A 20311-nucleotide genomic window follows, 5' to 3' on the forward strand; every position below is an offset into this window, starting at 1 on the left:
CTCTATTATTACAGGTGCATATACTGCGGTATTCTAGTAGGATAGTTTATAAAAGTGTGGTAGGCTAGTCTGAGTGTAGTTATTTGTGATGTGATCTAAGTGCCCCACAATCCAAAGTAATAAGGTTGATAGTGTAGACTATCAAACGAATCAGACCAATTATTTTACTAAATGTAACTTTGACAATATTTAACTGCTTGGTTTAAGTAAAACATTTTAACCTACCACTACCAGAAAAGTACTTAAAATACTTATTACTTTTCTATTATTTCTCTATTTTCTCTCTCTCTGCATTGTTGGGAAGGACCCGTAAGTAAGCGTTTCACTATTATTTGTTCATGAAGCATGTGAGTAACACAATTTCATTTGATTAATCTGTAATCGACTCTACAGTATGTACTGACATGTAGGGGCGTGGCCATATAGCTACGTCACTAGGTAGGGACAGAAAAAGGGCAGGTTGTTGCGTTAGATAGATCAGTAACGTTAGGGTTATTTTTTTTAAATTCAACAACAACAATTAAGCATAATATAAGGGAGTTATAGTCCAATCTAGTAGGTGGCGGCAATGGAACATTTATTGGATGCCAACCGCCGTTCAAACTCATCGAAGAAGTTAACATATTTTCAAATTCAAGTACTACTGTCAATAATGCCATATGTTGCAGACTTCAAAATTGCCCACTACAGTATAAGATAGTTAGCTAGTCTCTCAAGTAGTTAACTAACAAGCAAGGAAATCAGTCTAGTTAGCTGACGTTAGCTAGCTACAGTAGCTTGATAACATGGTTTGCGAACAGTTGCATGTTTTTTCTTGATTATTTGGCTTCATACAACGTTGTTGAAAAGTAACTTTATAATATTTAGAAGCTAACTTAGCTCGTTAACGTTTCAATTTAAACAATGTCAAGCGTACATGAAAGTTTGTATTTCAACCCAATGATGACCAATGGGGTGGTCCATGCCAATGTGTTTGGCATCAAAGATTGGGTGACTCCGTACAACATCTCCGTTCTGGCCTACTGTACGAGATGACCACGTCAAAAACAATTGCTCTTCGGGAAAGAAGGGGCTTGAACAAACTCATCCTGCCTCTACAACAGGTTGGAATAGCTTATTGTTCACCTTTACAGCTTCTACTTTCCACTGTAAATTGCTTGCTTTTCTTTATCAAAGGTTTTGTCTGTGTATTAGGGTCCAGACTTGACTCATGGCCAATTCCTGAAGACTGGACGAATTTTGCCCTCAAACAGCATATGCTGTGAAACTCCAGTATTGATGAGTCCTCGATTCAACTGCATTTACCTAGGCCTGTAATGTAAGAGGTCAGTGCTGCATGTTATCTGCTCTTTCATCACACATCCTTACAGATTACATGAAATTGCTGATGGAGATCTGAAGGACATTGAATGCTTCTTTGCCACCCTCCCCACTCCTTTCAGTGCTATTGATTCTGAGGTGTTTAAGACCAGTGTTGTTGGCAAGTACACATAATTTGATACAAAGGTCAGATCAAACGAACACTGTGTCTAGTTAGAGAGCACTGCTATATGAATTTCCTTTGAATTTATGGGACAGATTGTAGGATTGCTCACTGAATGCTAGTCTCTCATCATGACTGCCTCCTCTATGTTTTTAGGTCTGTTCATGAGACACATGCTCCTGGCCTACATCAAGCTGCCCTTCAAACAGGTATACAAATTGTACAAAGCCCTGCAGCACTACTACCACAGTCACTACGCCCAGCCTGGTGATGGCCAGGTGGGGCTGACTGCAGATGACTCAGATGGACCTCACCAGCACAGAGGACACTGTAGGGGAGAGGATGGAGGAGGAGGAGCTGGACACAGCACCACTGCATGAGTTATTAAAAGTAGAGGTGGTAGTAGCGGGGAGTATCCTTTGCAATTTGCATATTTCTCATTTTCCCTATTTGAGACCTTGAAGTCTCCGCTACGCTGCCCTCAACCTGGCAGCCCTGCACTGTCGCTTTGGTCACCAGTGAGTAGTGATGGGCATAGATATGGAAAGTATCAATATCAGTTGCAATTTATGTATGCAATATTGACTCAGTCAACAGGCTGACTTGGCTCTACATGAGGCAATCCGCATCGCCCAGGAGTCCAATGATCACATGTGCCTGCAGCACTGCCTGGTAGGAGCTTTTACGTTTGTGTTATATGCCCAACATACAGTATTTACACAATGTGTAGTCAAGGTTGGTCAGTGTCTATTTCACTTTCTCAGCACCAATACTGTACCTGTGTAGTCATCCATGAATGTATTTATCTCTTTCAGAGTTGGCTTAACACGCTGGAACAGATGAAAGGACCTGACAGCTCTGCGCTAATTGAAGACTGTGGAAATGGCTGTCCACTTCTGTCTACTGGTAAGAATTTCATATGCCTGCAGATGAGACTGGAGCACTCCAGGTTTACTTACCGTTTTATGCAATAGCCTCTCAGTTTCCTGAATCTATGGCGGTTCAGTAGATCCAGGTGATTACTGACCCTCACATTACCACCATCCTCCTTACCAGTGCACCAAATCTGGAACCAACAAGACCCTGAACAGCTTCTACCCCCATGCCATAACACTGCTAAATAGCTAATAAAATGTCTACCCGGATTACCTGCATTGACCCTTTTTTGCACTGACTCTATGCACCCACACACACTGGACTCTACCCACACACTCACACATGCTTATACTGACATCCCAACACACAAATACACACACACTCTACATACGCCAACACGCACACACATGCATACTGATACCTCACACACACATACACTTTCACACTCACCACATACGCTGCTACTACTTCCTATTGTCTATCCTGTTGCCTAGTCATTTTATCCCTACCTATTTCTATATAGCTACCTCAATTATTTTGTACTCGTGCACATTGACTCAGTACTGTTACTCCCTGTATATATCCATGTTATTTTTACTCATTATTGTTATTTGTTGTTCACTGTGTAATAATTCCTCTTCACACTATTTTTCAGTAAAGAAAATATATATATGTGTGTGTATATATATATATTTATTTTTTATTTTTTTTATTTGTTATTTTTTTAATTATTATTATTATTGTATTTTTTATTTTTTTTAACTCTGCATTGTTGGAAAAGGACCCGTAAATAAGTATTTCACTGTTAAGTCTACACCTGTTGTTTATGAAGCATGTGACAAATAAAATAGTTTTCAGAGGGGCTTTCCTTTCATTTGATTTTCTCTCCTCAGTACCTGGCATATCTGGGCATTCAGTCCCTGGTCCAGCAGGGGGCGAGCCAGGGCAAGACAGCCCATGAGCTCATGGATGCTCTGAAGGACACAGACATCCTGCAAAGTGCTGGAAGCACAGCCTGTCAGAGCTCATAGACATCAGCCTGGCTCAGACTACATCCATATGGATGATGTATGGCAAGAGGTGGTTCTCCTTCACTCATTCTGACATTCCCTGACATAAAGAATCCACACTAAAAATAAAAGATTCAAACTGCAATGAATTTAATATAAAATAACAACCTGGTTGTCACTCACATATTTGGCAGCAATGTGAACCACAATTCCCTCTGCCACCTGGCTGAGTTGCATGCTGAACAGATACTGTAGTTAGTACACCTCTTCCCACCTCTGTCTCTGGCTCCACTTCTGTCTCTACCTCTTATCTGTCTTCTGTCACATCTCCCTCAGGGCTGTTTCACAAGCATTGATGTGATCCAGATTACATCTCAGGAGATGTGCACTGGTACTGACTGTGAGTGAGACTTGTTTTAGTTCCTGTCCCTCTCCCTCCAGGGCTTGTATGGGGCTGTGTCTGAGGTCCTGAAGCATCTGAAGGAGCAGTTTCCCCCTCACACCCAACATTCCAAGGTGAGGCAATCTGAACTCCTACTCATCTCTATCCATCAACTTTAGACTTGACCTCGATCATGATGTTTGGCACTTTTCTATCGATGTTGTATACAGAATCACCATTGCCTCCTTATAGTAGGCAATGGCACCGACATGGCTGGTATGAAGTGAACTTTAGTCAATTGTAAAGATTTGTCTCCTCTATCACCCAGCTGTTGATGCTATGTGACCTCAAGATCCAGTTTGACAGAGCAATGAATGATGGGAAATACCACTTGGCAGAGCCCCATGTCACAGCCATTGCTGCCTTTAACAAAACAGAGGGTCTATAGCTAAGGAAGTGTCTTGACTCAGAACACCTTTACACTTTCTTCCAGTGTTTTAGTTCAGGGGTTGCCAAACCTTTTCACTCAGGCCCCCCTTCCAGCAATTGGAACCCCCCCCTTGCGCACGCGCCTCGTCTATTTCTATAGGCACTGTTCACACCCCTCTTGTTGGTGAAGAGAAGTTTGCCGGTTTAAAGCTTATTTCCTGCAATTCTACACAATTTGTCACGGGGTGCAAAGAAAATTTAGAACATTTTCTTGCAATTCTATGCATTTTCCCATGTCGACTGTGTATTCATGTGATGTTTGAGTCACAAAAAAATTACAGCAATATATATGGGCAAAAAAAAAGAATAACATTAGCTGACATGGGCTAGTTGATCTGGACTTTTCTGACATGTTATAAATGTCTCTCTAAGGTATACAATGACTAACATGACAAGAGGAACTGATGATGCACTACCCAATTTTGAAATTGCACCTTGTGCATTCTACTATTACAACTTTCAAGAGTAAGTTTAAAGCCGGGCTGAGCCCCCCCCCCCGCCAACCCCTTGGTCCCACAGTTTGGGAACCACTGTTCTAGTTAACTGTATGTACAGGTACTGCCAAAATAAGGGAAACACTTGAGTAAATTAGGGTTCTGGCGGCTCTGTTATGGTGTGGGGTACATTTTTCTGAAATGGTTTTGGTCTACTCAACCCATTAATGGGCAAGTTAAACGGCAATACATTCACAGCCATTCTGAGTGATCATCTTTAACCTATGGTGAATCATTTCTATACTGATTGGAGTGGTCTCTTCCAGGATGACAATGCCCCCATCCACAGGGCACGAGTGGTCAATGAATGGTTTGATGAGCATGAAAACTATGTAAACCATATGCATGGCTGTCTGTCATCACAACCTAGTTGAACACTTATAGGACATTCTGGAGCGGCACCCGAGTTATCCACGACCATCAACAAACACCAAATGATGGAATTTCTTGTCAAAGAATGGTGTCGCATCCCTTCAACAGAGTTCCAGACTCTTGTAGAATCTATGCCAAGGTGCATTGAAGCTGTTCTGGTGGGTCGTGGTGGTCCAACGCCTTATTAAGACACTTTATGTTGGTGTTTGCTTTATTTTGGCAGTTATCTGTATATGTGTTGTGTAAACAGGAAAGCTCAAGTGCTGAAGGCGCTGAACCGGACCACTAAAGCGTACAGTATCCTGCAGAGGCTGCAGCTGTACTGTGAGAAGACCAAGTACTCAGAGATGATCATCAGGTAGGCCAGGACACTAAATGAAAACACCAGACCTCATCTGTCGATGGAGTCCTAGAATGTTGTTTGAATATGTGTTTATCAATTTGTCAAAGCTACAGTATTTGTTTGGCTAAGGGTTGTGTGGCTGTGTTTATATTTGTGTGTGTGCCTTGTGCAGGGTGATGCTGGCCATTGCAGAGTTGCATTGAGAGTCGTCAGGTGTTGCCACAGCCCTTGCTCTCCTGCTGCAGGCCCTGGCCAGACAGCACCATCTACATGCCCTGGTCTCTGACTATCCTGCACCTGGCCTTCACTCAGGTCAACACACGCAATATATAAGCCCGGTATGGCCTACATACCACTGTGTGCTTGGTCTATACACACATATTCTCAGATATACAAATCTTTAATCTCTTGACCTTAGACGGAACTGCATACTGTATGCAAAGCAAACTCCCACATGTAGGCAAAACTAGGAAATTCATACTGGGTTATATTTAAAAACTCCATCAATAGTTTGTGTTGTTTTCTGTCACCCTGTCCAGTTGATGCTGGGAGTGCTGGAACAGACTCTGGGTGTCCTTCATTATCCCATCCTGGCCCATGAGCAGTTATGGACAAGGGCAGCCCGCTGCCAGGTGGCCACTGCTGGGTCCCAGCCCAGTGGTCAGAGGCATGCAGGTACCACACATCCCCAACAGCAAAACTTCATATCACTGTCTCAAAGAAATGTACATGTTTGTTGATGGTTAGGAGGACTTTACCATTTGAGTACACATAGGAGTTTTTCCGCATTGTATTTTGGTTTGAGTCACATAAGCAGTATCAGCAATGAGAATTACACTACAATTCTGGATATTTACACAACTCAAACGTCTGATTCCCTGTTGTCTCCCTCCAGGTCTGGGCATGGCTATGCAGACACTGGTTGAGGATGTAGCCTACTTCTCCATGCTGGACTGTAAGGGGCGTCTGTGGGACGTCCACTACCTGCAGGCCCGACTGCACCACTCCCTGGGCCAAACCCCCCAATGCAACAAATATGCCATGCTGTTCCACCTGCTGGACCAGGAGCTGCAGGCGCCGGGGGCAGCCGTCGCCATGCGACTCTGAACAGTCATCACCACCCTGTCTTCACCACCCTAACACAGACCGGTACATATACTGGTGTACTCTGTCTTTGTCATGGACTTCACATTTCATGCTATCTTTTGTTTTAAATTGCTGCATTAGTAGAGAAACAACTGGTTTAGGCACTCCCGATTTACATTGCAAATGTGTATCATTTTTATACGATATAAAGATCAAACTTCAAGTCTCTATAATCTTATCTCCCAAGTTTGTTGTCCTTTTTTCTTGTGAAACTGCGAACCTGAAAATCACTATAATTTGTTCCACCTGAAAATGTTTGACTACACTACCACTAGATGGCGATCACAGCTATTGGAGAAAAAGTGCAGCCTGGCTGGGCGTCCCCACAATATTTGTGTATTTTAATTTGCATACATAACACCCACATAGTATTTAAATTTCAGCGTAGGGTACATACCAGTAGTCAACAATGAGTTTAACCTTCTTCAGGAAAGGATATTTTCGAGGTTGTCATTGCTTCTGTTGTAGGATGTCAATAGAATAGATATCATCAACATATTTTTCAAAGTCCCAGTGGTGGGATCTCATCAGAGGTCAAGACAAAGATGTCTAGCATAGAGCATCTAATCATCTATGCTTAGAGAATGAGGAATGCTTACCCGAGCTGTCAGGGACAGTCAGTTTTACCCACCACGATATGATGAATGACCGTAATATCAGAGCCGGGCAGAAGATGAATACGTTTTAGAGAGCAAGGTGATTTTTCTTCAGTTGGAGCATGCCAATGAACAATGTAATTTCAACTATTTTAATGAAGTGAAAATATTTCCTAATTTTAATGGGATAGTTCTGAGATGAACTGAAATTAGATCTCCGTGTGTGTGCCATAACGTAACACATTCTGTGGGATACTGAGCTAAGCAATGACACTGCATATTGTTTTGGTCAGTCTGGTGTAGATTTATGCAACCTCTAAGAGTGGTCATTTTTTAATGTGCCAGTCATGAGCGCCACTACATTCACATTATCTCTTCATAATAACACTGATCCAAGAAAAGGTCTTGTGAAACAATTTGTATATTTTGAATATCCTTAATTGCCCTTTGGTTTGTATACAGAAGAAGCTTAGTCTAATAGCATTTAAAACATTACCTAACGTTGGTTTGCAAACACAGAAGTCTTATTACTGAAAGGAAGCAGTGACATGCTGAAACAGCCCTGAGCCTTCAAATATTTCATTCTGGCTCTTTAATAATTTCAGAGGTACAAACTACAACCAACTTAGGTAAAAGGCAATTGACTATTTAACATTTGAGTGGGTTCGTTTTTGATAAATTCTTCATGTCCCTCTCACATGAAAAATGAATTGTCATCATTACTTGAACTTTTTTGGTTGATTTCAACAGTTTACATTAGACAGGAAAAATGTTTTTCTGTTCAATTGCACAATCACTCTTACCATTAACATGTAGGTTTAGTCCAGGTGTTGAAAGTTTTACAATTTAAGTTGTATCTTTCTGAACGTTTGCACAAGAAGCACTCTGTAAGGCACCAGGCGTGTTTAGCTACCTCACTCTATAAACACACAGATGGTGGGCCTCATGGAACAGAAACGGGACAGAGCCTGTGTAAATACACACAGTAAATATACACACGCTGCATAATTCACTCTGCTCTTGTGTGTGTGCGTGTTTATATCTCTGGAGATGGAGAAAGCTGCAGCCGTGGGAGGGCTGGTCTTATCATCAGACAACTCTAGATGGGCTATGTGATCATTGACGCTCGATGTTCTCTGCACCAGTGGCCTCCCCTGTATGTGAGCACTGAGCCTCAACGCTGACACTAGACTCTGTTCAGGCCTGTGCTGTCATGAGGATCACAGTAGTCGGGGGCATGGGATATGTTCTATTAGCCCAGTTAAGATGAGCTGTGTCAATGGATTGAAAAACACTTGCTTTACTATTTATATAATGTACAGCTTCATTAGCCATCCTTTCCCATCTGCCCACAGGCCGAATGCTGTCTGAATGAATATGAATAATTTCACTCTCACAAGGAAGCAGAGAGTAGAGTATACACAGAGTGTCTCAGGCCACATTCCTTTCATTTGTCTCATCCCTTTCATCTACACTGATTTTGAAGTGAATTTAACAAGTGACATCAATAAAGTATCATAGCTTCCACTTGGATTCACCTGGACAGTCTATGACATGGAAAGACCAGGTGTTCCTAATGTTTTGTATATTTAGTGTATATCATTTCTCATGGAGATTTTCACATCTATGTTGTTAAATGTTTGACTCTTTATTCAACTGCCAAGTCACCAACTCTGACACCTATAGTCCTACTGGTGAGGTCTATTAGCATGCTTGTCTTTTCACTTATTGAGAACCTCATAACAGAGAAGAGCAGTTTTTGATAGAGAGGAAGTATTTAGGGTGAGTCCTATATGTGTGATTTGTTGTCTGTTTAGCTTCCTATACTTTACTGGTCTATGGAAGCACAGGCAGTTCAATGGCTTCAGTGATTAATCCAATTGGAGGTTTTTGTAAAAGCCACAGCTGGTGCCAAATGCCACATCTTGCCAAGATTTGTCAGAAGGAAACTGCTGGGTATTTTGTTCTTCAAACAGTTAAAGGAAGTTGAGCCAAACGTTTTGGTATGAAATGGTACTTCAGTCAGTTGGTCAGACATAATGTACCTGTTATTAACATATTGTGTACTGTAAAACATTCTGCTAAAACCTTGCTTCAATCATTTGATTTCATACTATAGTAACATTAGTTCAGCAGTTAGGTTACAGTTATCAAAGCAGAGAAGGATGTCCCTAAGAATATGGGGAACAGGCAGAGTAATGTGAAATATGTATTTGTTTAAAATGTTTAATAACAAGCATGGCAACAAGCATGGCATGAGAACAATGCAAGTTTAAAAAAATATATCTGCACATGTATTTTTTTAAATAAACTACATTCACTTACTCGATATTAAACATTAAAAATGTGTCTTTCTTAACAATCCTCATCAGAAAAAATATAAAAATACCATTTGAATAGGTCAATGGCAGCCATATTTGAGCCCTTATTAACAGCAGGCCCCCATGGGCAATGGGCAGAGTTGAGATGAAATCAGTAAAACAGAAATCACCGTTTTAGAGTTACAGATCAGAATTCTCATGAAAATAAAAATGTAGCTACCTGTGACCAACATCTTCATAAGGCAGATGGTAGACCTGTAGCCTGGTTGCCAGATCTGTTTGTGCTTTAGCCAACCCATTAAGCACAAACAGATCTGGCAACCTGACCTGTTAAGACCTGAGGTGGAAGTCGAGGAGTTTTCAGTGACCAACTGTGGTATTTTACATGGTTAAAACATACAGACCATTTTTCCTTGATGGAGAAACAAAACAGTAATTTCTCTATATTTGATTTGTTCAATGGACAGAGACAAACTACTTTGACAACCTTTCATATTGGTGTTCACATTATCCCCTAAAACATGACCTTTCTTAAATCTCAGATAAATGGCTATTTTTCTGTCAAACAGAATGATTGCTCATCATCACAGAGTAATTTGACTAATATGTTGGCTAATATTTCATAAGCAAACTATTTCAGAATGTACATCAGGTGATCTATGGCGTCCATTTCAGTTCTGGCCCATTGGTATTTACATCCAGCAGGAAACGACAGTTACAGTCCAGCGTTCTGCTACCCCACTGCATCGCATAAATAAACTTCTTTCTTCAGGATAATTGACAATGATCTCTTGATACAGCAAGGATTAAAAAAATGCCACTCTCAGAGTTGCAATCGCACTTCTTTTTCAAAACACAAAAATAAATAATGAATAATGCTGAAATAAAAGCAGAAATGTTGCCGATTATTTGGTGTGAAGGGAGGAGGTATTGATGTGGAGTAAAGTCATTTTCCATGTCTTGAAATGAATTTAGGCTGAAGAAAAAGTGGCTGTGCCTCCTTGAGGAGCCATTGTTTGCGTCTCATTGCAGATACATGGCCTCTTTATGGCCCTCTCTCTCAATGGCCCTGTTTCTTTATGGAGACTCAGTAGCCCGCTGGATAACCCCCTTTTCTGGGGTCGGACTCAGCACAGAGCCGCTCCCCCTGTCGCACCACCGCCTGAACCACTGATCCAGGAGTCATCAGCAGCTCTGTTACATGGTTCTTCTGTGCCAGACCATCTAATACACTCTATTACACACACACACACACACACACACACACACACACACACACACACACACACACACACACACACACACACACACACACACACACACACACACACACACAGATTACATTTCAGTTACCCAAAAGCTTTTTCAAATGAATTTGTATTTTTTCATCGAACAATATGCAATATTGTTCAAAATTACCCACCTTTTCAAAGCCATGCTCCACTACTGTCATATTTGGGTTAAGTTGATTGTGAATTCGAGGTTGTGTCACAGCTTTTTTGAGGTCGTAGTCAAAGAACAAGGAATTCAGAATCACCTATGTAAATGAGAAAAGGAAGCTACTTATACTCTGATTCATCACAATATCACAATGTAAGGATACATGGCTGTCATGTGTAGGATTTATCTGTTTTAGATTATCAATTTATTTGTATGGCTCAAGGCTTACTAGGGCAGTCGCTGTGGTGATCTTTGTTCCACCAGAGGCTCCCACCACCATTTTCACTCTATTGTCTTTGTCCAAGATAATAGTTGGGCACATAGAAGAGAGAGGCCTTTTACCTAAAACAGAGAGACAGCTAAATATTCAGACAAAGTTATTCTCAGAAAACAAACCAGCCAAGGCTCAAACTGGGGCCATGTGTAAATTGAGAACTTTCAGTAGCTTACCGGCAATAAAGATATTAATTTTAGTTCCTATACTATCTCACCAGGCTGGATGAAGTTGTTAGGAGATGGAGAGATTCCAAAGCCGTTGGTGATGTGTGGAGAGCTGAAGTCATCCATCTCATCATTGAAAATGATGCCAGTTGACCGGGACATGACTTTGGAGCCAAAACTGAAGATGGGAAATGATAGGAGTTACGTATCCTATGAATGTTATTTAACGGTTAAATGAAAACAGAAAATTCTCAGTAAGACCATCGGCAAGCAAAGGGTGTTTAGAGTGCACGTATGCTATATTAATGATCTGTCTCTGGATATCTATAATCTACCCTGTGGCATTATGTATTCATCAGTCCTATTGTCTCAGGAGGTCTTGCCTTGTACGACTCTTACTATAGATTGATTGTGCTGGTGGCAGCCACAGCACTTCCATCCTCTGCTATGACGGACAGGTGTGCTGTCCCGTGATTGTCGGGGACAAAATAATCTGGCTCATAGTAGCTGTCGGGATGAGTGGTGTCATCTGTGATCTTACTCCTGATCCCATCAGCAAAGTAGTCTGAGGTCATGTTGTGGATGAGCTGGAGAGAAGATGAAATGATCAGTAAAAAAAAAAAAAAAAAGGAATTCAGTTGGTGAACAGCCTATTCTTTAAACAACTACAAGTTGTGACAACTTTCAAAGTTAAATATATATTTGTGAGTGAAACTGTGTATTTGAAAAATGAGAATCAGGGTTCTCACATCAGTGATATTGAGATAGCGCGGGTCCCCTAGTCTGCTTCTCTTGGCATAAGCAAACCGGAATGCTTCCACGATGCGGTGATATGTCAAAGTCTTTTTCTCGGCCGTAGAGACACTTGTGCCAGTAAAATTATACCCTGAAGAAAAAAAGGAAAAAATATTTATGTAATATTTCAGCATAAAAAATAACTATTTGTTCATTTATCAGAGATAAAGTAGTTTTAATGTACAGTACCAGTCAAAAGTTTGGACACACCTACTCATTCCAAGGTTTTTCTTTATTTTTACTATTTTCTACATTGTAGAATAATAGTGAAGACATCAAAACTATGAAATAACACATATGAAATCATGTAGTAGCCAAAAAACTGTTACGCAAATCAAAGTATATTTTGTATTTGAAATCCTTTAAAGTAGCCACCCTTTTCCTTGATGACAGCTTTGCACACTCTTGGCATTCTCTCAACCAGCTTCATGAGGTAGTCACCTGGAATGCATTTCAATTAACAGGTGTGCCTTGTTAATTTGTGGAATTTCATCCTTCTTAACGCATTTGAGCCAAGTGTTGTGAGTGAGTGTTGTGACAAGGTAGTGTTGGTATACAGAAGATAGCCGTATTTGGTAAAAGACCAAGTCCATTTTATGTCAAGAACAGCTCAAATAAGCAAAGGGAAATGATAGTCCATCATTACTTTAAGACATGAAGGTCAGTCAATCCGGAAAATGTCAAGAACTTTATTTTCGCTCTTCTCACTAACAGCAAATTATTGCATCTTTTATTATATTTAGCTACCTGTTTTTTTGTTATGAATAAGTCATAATTTATTCCCCATTTGGACAAGGCTACTAGGCTACTGTTGCCTTCTTGCAATGCAATACTTCAGCCACTGCAAACTGTGCCTTTATATGGTCTAAAGTTTGCGGGAGGATAAGCACATTCTCACAGTCAACTTCAGTTTTTATAAATGTCAACTGGCTCACGCATGTTTTGGGGCATATTTTGTGCATATGCAATGTTCATAAATGAGGCCCCTGGTGAATTAACTGTGGCTGGATTAGTGTAGAGGGTTGGTGGTGGTTACGGGGGGGGGGGCGGAAACAGTGTCCAAGCGGAGTACAGTGGAAGGAAACCTGACAGGGGAAGGAAACCTGAAATCCTCTGGTCTGCATGGCTGAGTTCAGATTCAGCGTTAGCTAGACTGCTGCTCACCGTCCACTATGTTGAGTATGAGTGCCAGGACTGGGCCGCTGGAGGGGGCGTCTGGGACGTGCATGGTGTACTCGCCCACGGTCAGCTTCAGTGGGTTCTCATTCAACACAGGCCGGTACTCCAGCAGGTCCTCCAGGGTTATAATCCCACCTGAGAAGAGGAAATAACTGCTCAAGAAGCACATCGACACACTGCCTATAAGATCTGTCTCGCTTGATCATCCTCATAGTGTACAACAAGAATGATGAGATGTAATAGGATTTTATAATGCACAAATATATATACCTGCTGCCTGGATGTCATCCACAATTGTCTGTGCCATTGTCCCATTGTAAAAAACATTCGGTCCCTCCTCTGCTATCCTCTCGTAGGTGTCTGCTAGTTTGGGAAATTTAACGATGTCATTTTCCTTCAGGATGTTTTTCTGGGAGTCACAGAACACTTCACTGGAGCACAAAAACAAGAACAGAGAACTTATTATCAGGAGTTATTCAAGCAAACCCATAGAATAAAAGGACCAGAATTCCCATGGCTTTGTCATCATAGGTTTTACAGTGGCCAATCAAATAAATCATCAGTGGACATCAAAGTAATCACATTTTATTGGTTGAAATATGTGGTACTCTGTGATAAAATCAACTAATCCTATTACAGCACTTCATAGAGCATTACATTCACGCTGACATTAAAAGGTACATTTGTAGAAGTGGTTGTAGTAGTAATATAGCATTTTCAGATAAAAAACATTTCAGTGTTTGTCCTGTCCTCACCACATATTGGCATCTCCTTGAATAGCGTCCTTGTTCTTGGAGATGGCTTTGGCCAGGGCTTTGCCTATAGGGAAACCAATGCGTGCCAAAGCAATGCTTGGCTCAAACAGCTCCTTCCATGGCAGCCTGCCATGTCTCCTGTGTGCCATCTCGTAACCACGGATCTCCCCAGGAATGGCAATAGACAATCCACCTGTTATGCAGAGAAGACTTTACCACCATTTGCACAAAGTTGAAACCCTGCTCACAAAGGATTTGAAATACTTATCAGTATATTTCCTCATTTTGACAGGTGAAACTAATGCCCCCTTGTTGTAGCCATGCATATGATGCAGACGGTTAGACCTAATGTTCCTTAGAATGATGGAAAACCAGGGAAGAGGATGCCAGAAGGTTCATACTATTCCCACAGTGTTATCTTCTCTCTATCCCCATGTCACTGTGATACACTACAGCTACCGTATTACTGTTCAGCTGTTATCTTAACCACAGAACTTGCCTAACCTATCCTGTACCTGACGTACATTCCAGAACAGTAGAACTGGTACCTTTCCGAGAAAGCTGGGTGTTATTGCCAAACATGTCTTCTGTTGCGTTCATGGGTGCCGTCTCCCTCGCGTCAATGGTTTCAACCTTCCCTGTCGAGCAGTGATACAAAATGCAGACATGGATGTGTTTATTAGCATTTTTTCATTTGTGGAGGCTTGAGGACACACTGACTCACCTGTGGAAGCGTTATAGATCGTGAAGAAGAGCCCCCCTCCAATGCCCATGCTGTGAGCGTTCAGGAGGCCAACACACAGAAGCGCGGCGATAGATGCATCCACCGCTGAGCCATTCCTCTTCAGAATGTCCCTAGGTACACACACACACACACACACACACACACACACACACACACACACACACACACACACACACACACACACACACACACACACACACACACACACACACACACACACACACACACACACGTGATGCTCTTTGTAGAGCTTAATCATGTCCTGTCATTTGACTGTGTACCATGAATCATTGTATCTCAGTGGGAATTAGTCGGCTAGCGTAACATTACTTACCTCCCCACCTCAGAGCACGTTCCAGCATCTGCAGCCACGGCAGCTTTGGAGTAGAAATGGTCTGAGGGGGAGATGGGGCTCTTGTTTCCCACCCCCATGAACACCCCCACGAACACTCCCACTGCAGCCACCAGCAAAACTACCAGCCCAGCCACCAGGGATTTTCTAACCATTTTCCTGCCCAGGGGAACCAACACACCAACACATCTTACAGTTAGACAGGAGCCTTACAGGTATATTTATTCTTGATTGATTGAATTTATTAGATCATTAAAAGTAGTAGGCTGTGGGTGGGTGATCTAGCGGTTTAGGTTACAGTACCATTCAAAAGTTTGGACACACCTACTCATTCAAGGGGTTTTCTTAATGTTTTACTATTTTCTACATTGTAGATAATAGTGAAGACATCAAAACTATGAAATAACACATATGGAATCATGATGTAACCAAAAAAGTGTTGAACAAATCAAAATATAAATAGATTCTTCAAAGTAGCCACCCTTTACCTTGATGACAGCTTTGCACACTCTTGGCATTCTCTCAACCAGCTTCATGAGGAAGTCACCTGGAATGCATTACAAATAACAGGTGTGCCTAAAAGTTAATTTGTGGAATTTCTTTCCTTCTTCTTGTGTTTGAGCCAATCAGTTGTGTTGTGACAAGGTATAAGGAGACTGTGTGAATCAGGCCTTCATGGTCGAATTGCTGCAAAGAAACCACTACTAAAGGACACCAATAAGAAGAAGAGACTTGCTTCGGCCAAGAAACATGAGCAATAGACATTAGACCGGTGGAAATCTGTCCTTTGGTCTGATGAGTCCAAATTTGAGATTTTGGGTTCCAACCGCTGTCTTTGTGAGACGCAGAGTAGGTGAACGGATAATCTCCACATGTGTGGTTCCCACGGTGAGGAGGAGGTGTGATGGTGTGGGGGTGCTTTGCTGGTGACACTGTCAGTGATTTATTTAGAAATCAAGGCACACTTACCAGCATGGCTACCACAGCTTTCTGCAGCAATGCGCCATGCCATCTGGTTTGTGCTTAGTAGGAGTATCATTTGTTTTTCAACAGGACAATGACCCACAACACACCTCCAGGCTGTGTAAGGGCTATTTGACCAAGAAGGAGAGTGATGGTGCTACATCAGATGACTTGGCCTCCACAATCACACGACCTCAACCCAATTGAGATGGTTTGGGATGAGTTGGACTGCAGAGTGAAGGATAAACAGCCAACAAGTGCTCAACATATGTGGGATCTCCTTCAAGACTGTTGGAAAAGCATTCCAGGTGAAGCTGGTTGAGAGAATGCCAAGAATGTGCAAAGCTGTCATCAAGGCAAAGGGTGGCTACTTTGAAGAATCTCAAATATAAAATATATTTTGATTTGTTTAATACTTTTTTGGTTACTGCATGAGTCCATTCGTGTTTTTTCATCGTTTTTGATCTCTTCACATGAGTAGGTGTGTCGAAACGTTTGACGGGCACTGTATATATAAAAAAATGAAGTCTTTGTATGCACCGGAGGCAGCGGCCTAGACCGCTAGACCACCCTATGCCACATATATATATATATATATAGATGTACACTACCGTTCAAAAGTTTGGGGTCACTTAAAAATGTCCTTGTTTTTGAAAGAAAAGCAAACAAAATGGTCCATTAAAATAACATCAAATTGATCAGAAATAAAGTGTAGATATTGTTAATGTTGTAAATGGCTATTGTAGCTGGAAATGGCAGATTTTTCATGGAATATCTACATAGGTGTACAGAGGCCCATTATCAGAAACCATCACTCCTGTGTTCCAATGGCAAGTTGTGTTAGCTAATCCAAGTTTATCATTTTAAAAGGCAAATTAATCATTAGAAAACCCTTTTTCAATTACGTTAGCACAGCTGAAAACTGTTTGACTGATTAAAGAAGCAATAAAACTGGCCTTCATTAGATTAGTTGAGTATCTGGAACATCAGCATTTGTGGGTCGATTACAGGCTCAAAATGGCCAGAAACAAAGAACTCTATTCTTGTTCTGAGAAATGAAGGCTATTCCATGCGAGAAATTGCCAAGAAACTGAAGATCTCATACAACGCTGTGTACTACTCCGTTCACAGAAAAGCGCAAACTGGCTCTAACCAAAATAGAAAGAGTGGGAGGCCCCGGTGCACAACTGAGCAAGAGGACAAGTACATTAGAGTGTCTAGTTTGAGAAACAGATGCCTCACAAGTCCTCAGCTGGCAGCTTCATTAAATAGTACCCGCAAAACACCAGTCTCAAGGTCAACAGTGAAGAGGCGCCTCCGGGATGCTGGCCTTCTAGGCAGAGTTCCTCTGTCCAGTGTCTGTGTTCTTTTGCGCATCTTAATCATTTGTTTTTATTTGCCAGTCTGAGATATGGCTTTTTCTTTGCAACACTGCCTAGAAGGCCAGAGTTGAAAATACAAATACAAATCAATCGTCTGAGACCAGCAACCCGGACAGCTGATGAAACTGGGTTTGCACAACCAAAGAACCCGTCTCAGGGAAGCTCATCTGCATGCTCATCATCCTTACCAGTGTCTTGACCTGACTGCAGTTCGGCGTCGTATCCGACTGTGGGCAAATGCTCACCTTCGATGGCCTCTTCAAGGATGAATCCCAGTTACAACTGTACCAGGCATGGCGTCGTGTGGGCAAGCGTTTTGCTGATGTCAACATTGTGACATGAGTGCCCCATGGTGGCGGTGGGGTTATGGTATGGGCAGGCATAATGCACGGCACCATGTCGCAAGGATCTGTACATAATTCCTGGAAGCTGAAAATGTCCCAGTATTTCCATGGCAGCGTGTTACAGTTCCAAGCCAATATCCAGCGTCTTCGCACAGCCATTGAAGAGTTACATTTTCCTAATGCACATTTTTCTGTATGATCCTGCTGCCTGTTTAGAGATATTCTGCCATGCACCTCACAAGCCTGTCAAAAGTACAGTTGCACCGAAGGGCATCAGTAGTATCCACAGTAGCAGCCAGCTTGTGACGTGGTCTGTTTTGATTATTCTGCCTGCGTCCTTAGTGCCATTGAGATCCCTGAGTAGTCACAAAGCAGAGATCTAAACTGGCAGCAGAAGTGACAGGAGTATCTCAACACCCCACCACCACCACCTCTAAATTCAACCTCAGTAGCTATTCCAGCATGCAGTCAGTGCTACTGCTGTGTCTGCCTGATGAACCACTGTCAAAGGAACCTGTGGAGCACCACAGCTATTGTGTCTAATCTCATCACTGTCATCCCAATGCAGAGGTCCCCCATGGAGCACGCTGTGTATTTTTTATCACATATATTTGAGTCAAATGTAAACTGTTGAACAAGACTAGGCTTCATCCTACCTTTCGTGTGGATTTCAGAGGCTATCCCTTGAGTCCAGTGCATGTCATTCACTGTTTTTTTGTGAGTACCACATGGTACTGAGGAGGTGATTTTTATTTGACAAGCTCCATTAAAGTCAACCATTATAAAACAACTTAGATATACTGAGTGTACAAAACATTAGGAACACCAGGTCTTTCCATGACAGACTGACCAGGTGAATCCAGGTGAAAGCTATGATCCCTTATTGATGTCACCTGTTAAATCCACTTCAATCAGTGTAGATGAAGGGGAGGAGACAAGTTAAAGAAGGATTTTTAAGCCTTGAGACAATTGAGACATGGATTTTGTAAAAAAAAAAAAAAAAAAATGTTTGTATGTGTACCAGTCAGAGGGTGAATTGGGCAAGACAAAAGATTTAAGTGCCTTTGATCGGGGTATGGTAGTAGCTGCCAGGTGCACCGGTTTAAGTGTGTTAAGAAAAATACTTACAAGCCCTTAACCAACATTGCAATTTTAATAAAAATAAGTTAAGAAAATATTTACTAAATAAACTAAAGTTAAAAAAAGAAGTAACAATAAAATAACAATAATGAGTTTATATACGGGTACTGGTACCGAGTCAATGTGCGGGTTTGTCTGTACTCAAATCTGAACTGCAACGCTACTGGGTTTTTCAAAAGGACATCCAGCCAAGTTGACACAAGTGTGGAAAGCATTGGAGTCAAGCATGGGCCAGCATCCCTATGGAACGTTTTTGACACCTTGTATAGTCCCTGCTCTGACAAATTCAAGCTGTTTTGAGGACAAAAGTGGGACTCAATATAAGGAAGCTGTTCGTAATTTTTTGTACACTCAGTGTAATAGTGGGATTACCTGGGATTGAGGCTGAGTGAGCAGGGAGCAAAGAGCTAACTATAAATGATAACAGATCAGATCAAGTCTGACTATAAACAACATATTAGAATGTTGAACTTTTGTGTAACAGTGAGCATAGCTGTTTTATAGGATGGCCGATAGTAAGGTTATGCCTTGACCCATAAACTTCCCATAACTATCTCATACATTGAAGATGCAGTAAAATCTTCAACATTCAACATGAATCTGCTCTAGAATATATTAGATGGATGAATGAGGAAAAATGTAAATGTGTGAATTCGTTGTGATTGTAAAATATTGTCAAATAATGATAGTATTAATACACTTCATATCAAGTGATTTTCAGCAACATTGTACATACACTTTTAGATAAAAAGAGTTCCAAAAGGAGAACCCTCTTTGGCTCCAGGTAAAACCCTTTTGGGTTCCATGTGAAACCCTCCATGCAACCAAAAAGGTTTCGTCAAAGGTTTATCCTATGGGGACAGCCGAAGAACACTTTAAGGTTCTAGATGGCACCTTTTTTTCTAAGAGTGAAATAAGCATAAAAGGAAGTGTAAAATACAAGAGACAGAACACAAAAACACATGGCAAACATCAATGTACTTTTCACCATAGAGTACATTGTGTTATAAAAAAACAATCTATTATATTAATCAAACTAAGAGTTAATCTTAAAAAATGGTTTGGAAACACTTATACAATAGATGTAACCCTGATATCTGATATCAGCCTACACAAACCTAGCTGTTCAGAAGAGACAAAAATAAACTTCATTGAGTTATTTACTCAGTAACATTTAGTCCTGTGTCCAGCAGCACAACTGATTTATAAAAAAAACTCCAAAGAATATGATTATCTACTTACTTTCGACCTCAACCACATGTT

The 20311-nt window shown here is 41.3% G+C and overlaps 1 protein-coding gene, 1 long non-coding RNA gene and 1 pseudogene across 2 annotated transcripts; 2 read left to right on the plus strand and 1 right to left on the minus strand.

The window, feature by feature from the left end:
* Window positions 1-445: 445 nt before the first annotated feature.
* LOC123723893 (uncharacterized) lies at window positions 446-2636 on the plus strand. The gene is made up of 4 exons (XR_006761825.1): window positions 446-1103; window positions 1195-1325; window positions 1640-2155; window positions 2299-2636. It is a non-coding gene; the product is annotated as an uncharacterized lncRNA (long non-coding RNA).
* Window positions 2637-3418: 782 nt separating this feature from the next.
* Window positions 3419-6759, plus strand: LOC106585503 (anaphase-promoting complex subunit 5-like; annotated as a pseudogene).
* A 2698-nt stretch (window positions 6760-9457) lies between these two features.
* Window positions 9458-15374, minus strand: LOC106585501 (glutathione hydrolase 1 proenzyme). Its single transcript, XM_014171779.2, has 12 exons — window positions 15202-15374; window positions 14847-14977; window positions 14671-14760; window positions 14123-14315; window positions 13638-13798; window positions 13353-13502; window positions 12143-12279; window positions 11793-11980; window positions 11444-11571; window positions 11182-11294; window positions 10936-11049; window positions 9458-10746 (listed from the first exon to the last, which is right to left on the minus strand). The coding sequence occupies exons 1-12, from the start codon at window positions 15372-15374 to the stop codon at window positions 10600-10602; spliced, it is 1725 nt and encodes a 574-aa protein (XP_014027254.1). The 3' UTR covers window positions 9458-10599.
* Window positions 15375-20311: the final 4937 nt, after the last annotated feature.

This window comes from Salmo salar, chromosome ssa24 (genome assembly GCF_905237065.1).
Source record: "Salmo salar chromosome ssa24, Ssal_v3.1, whole genome shotgun sequence".
Lineage (NCBI taxonomy): Eukaryota > Metazoa > Chordata > Actinopteri > Salmoniformes > Salmonidae > Salmo > Salmo salar.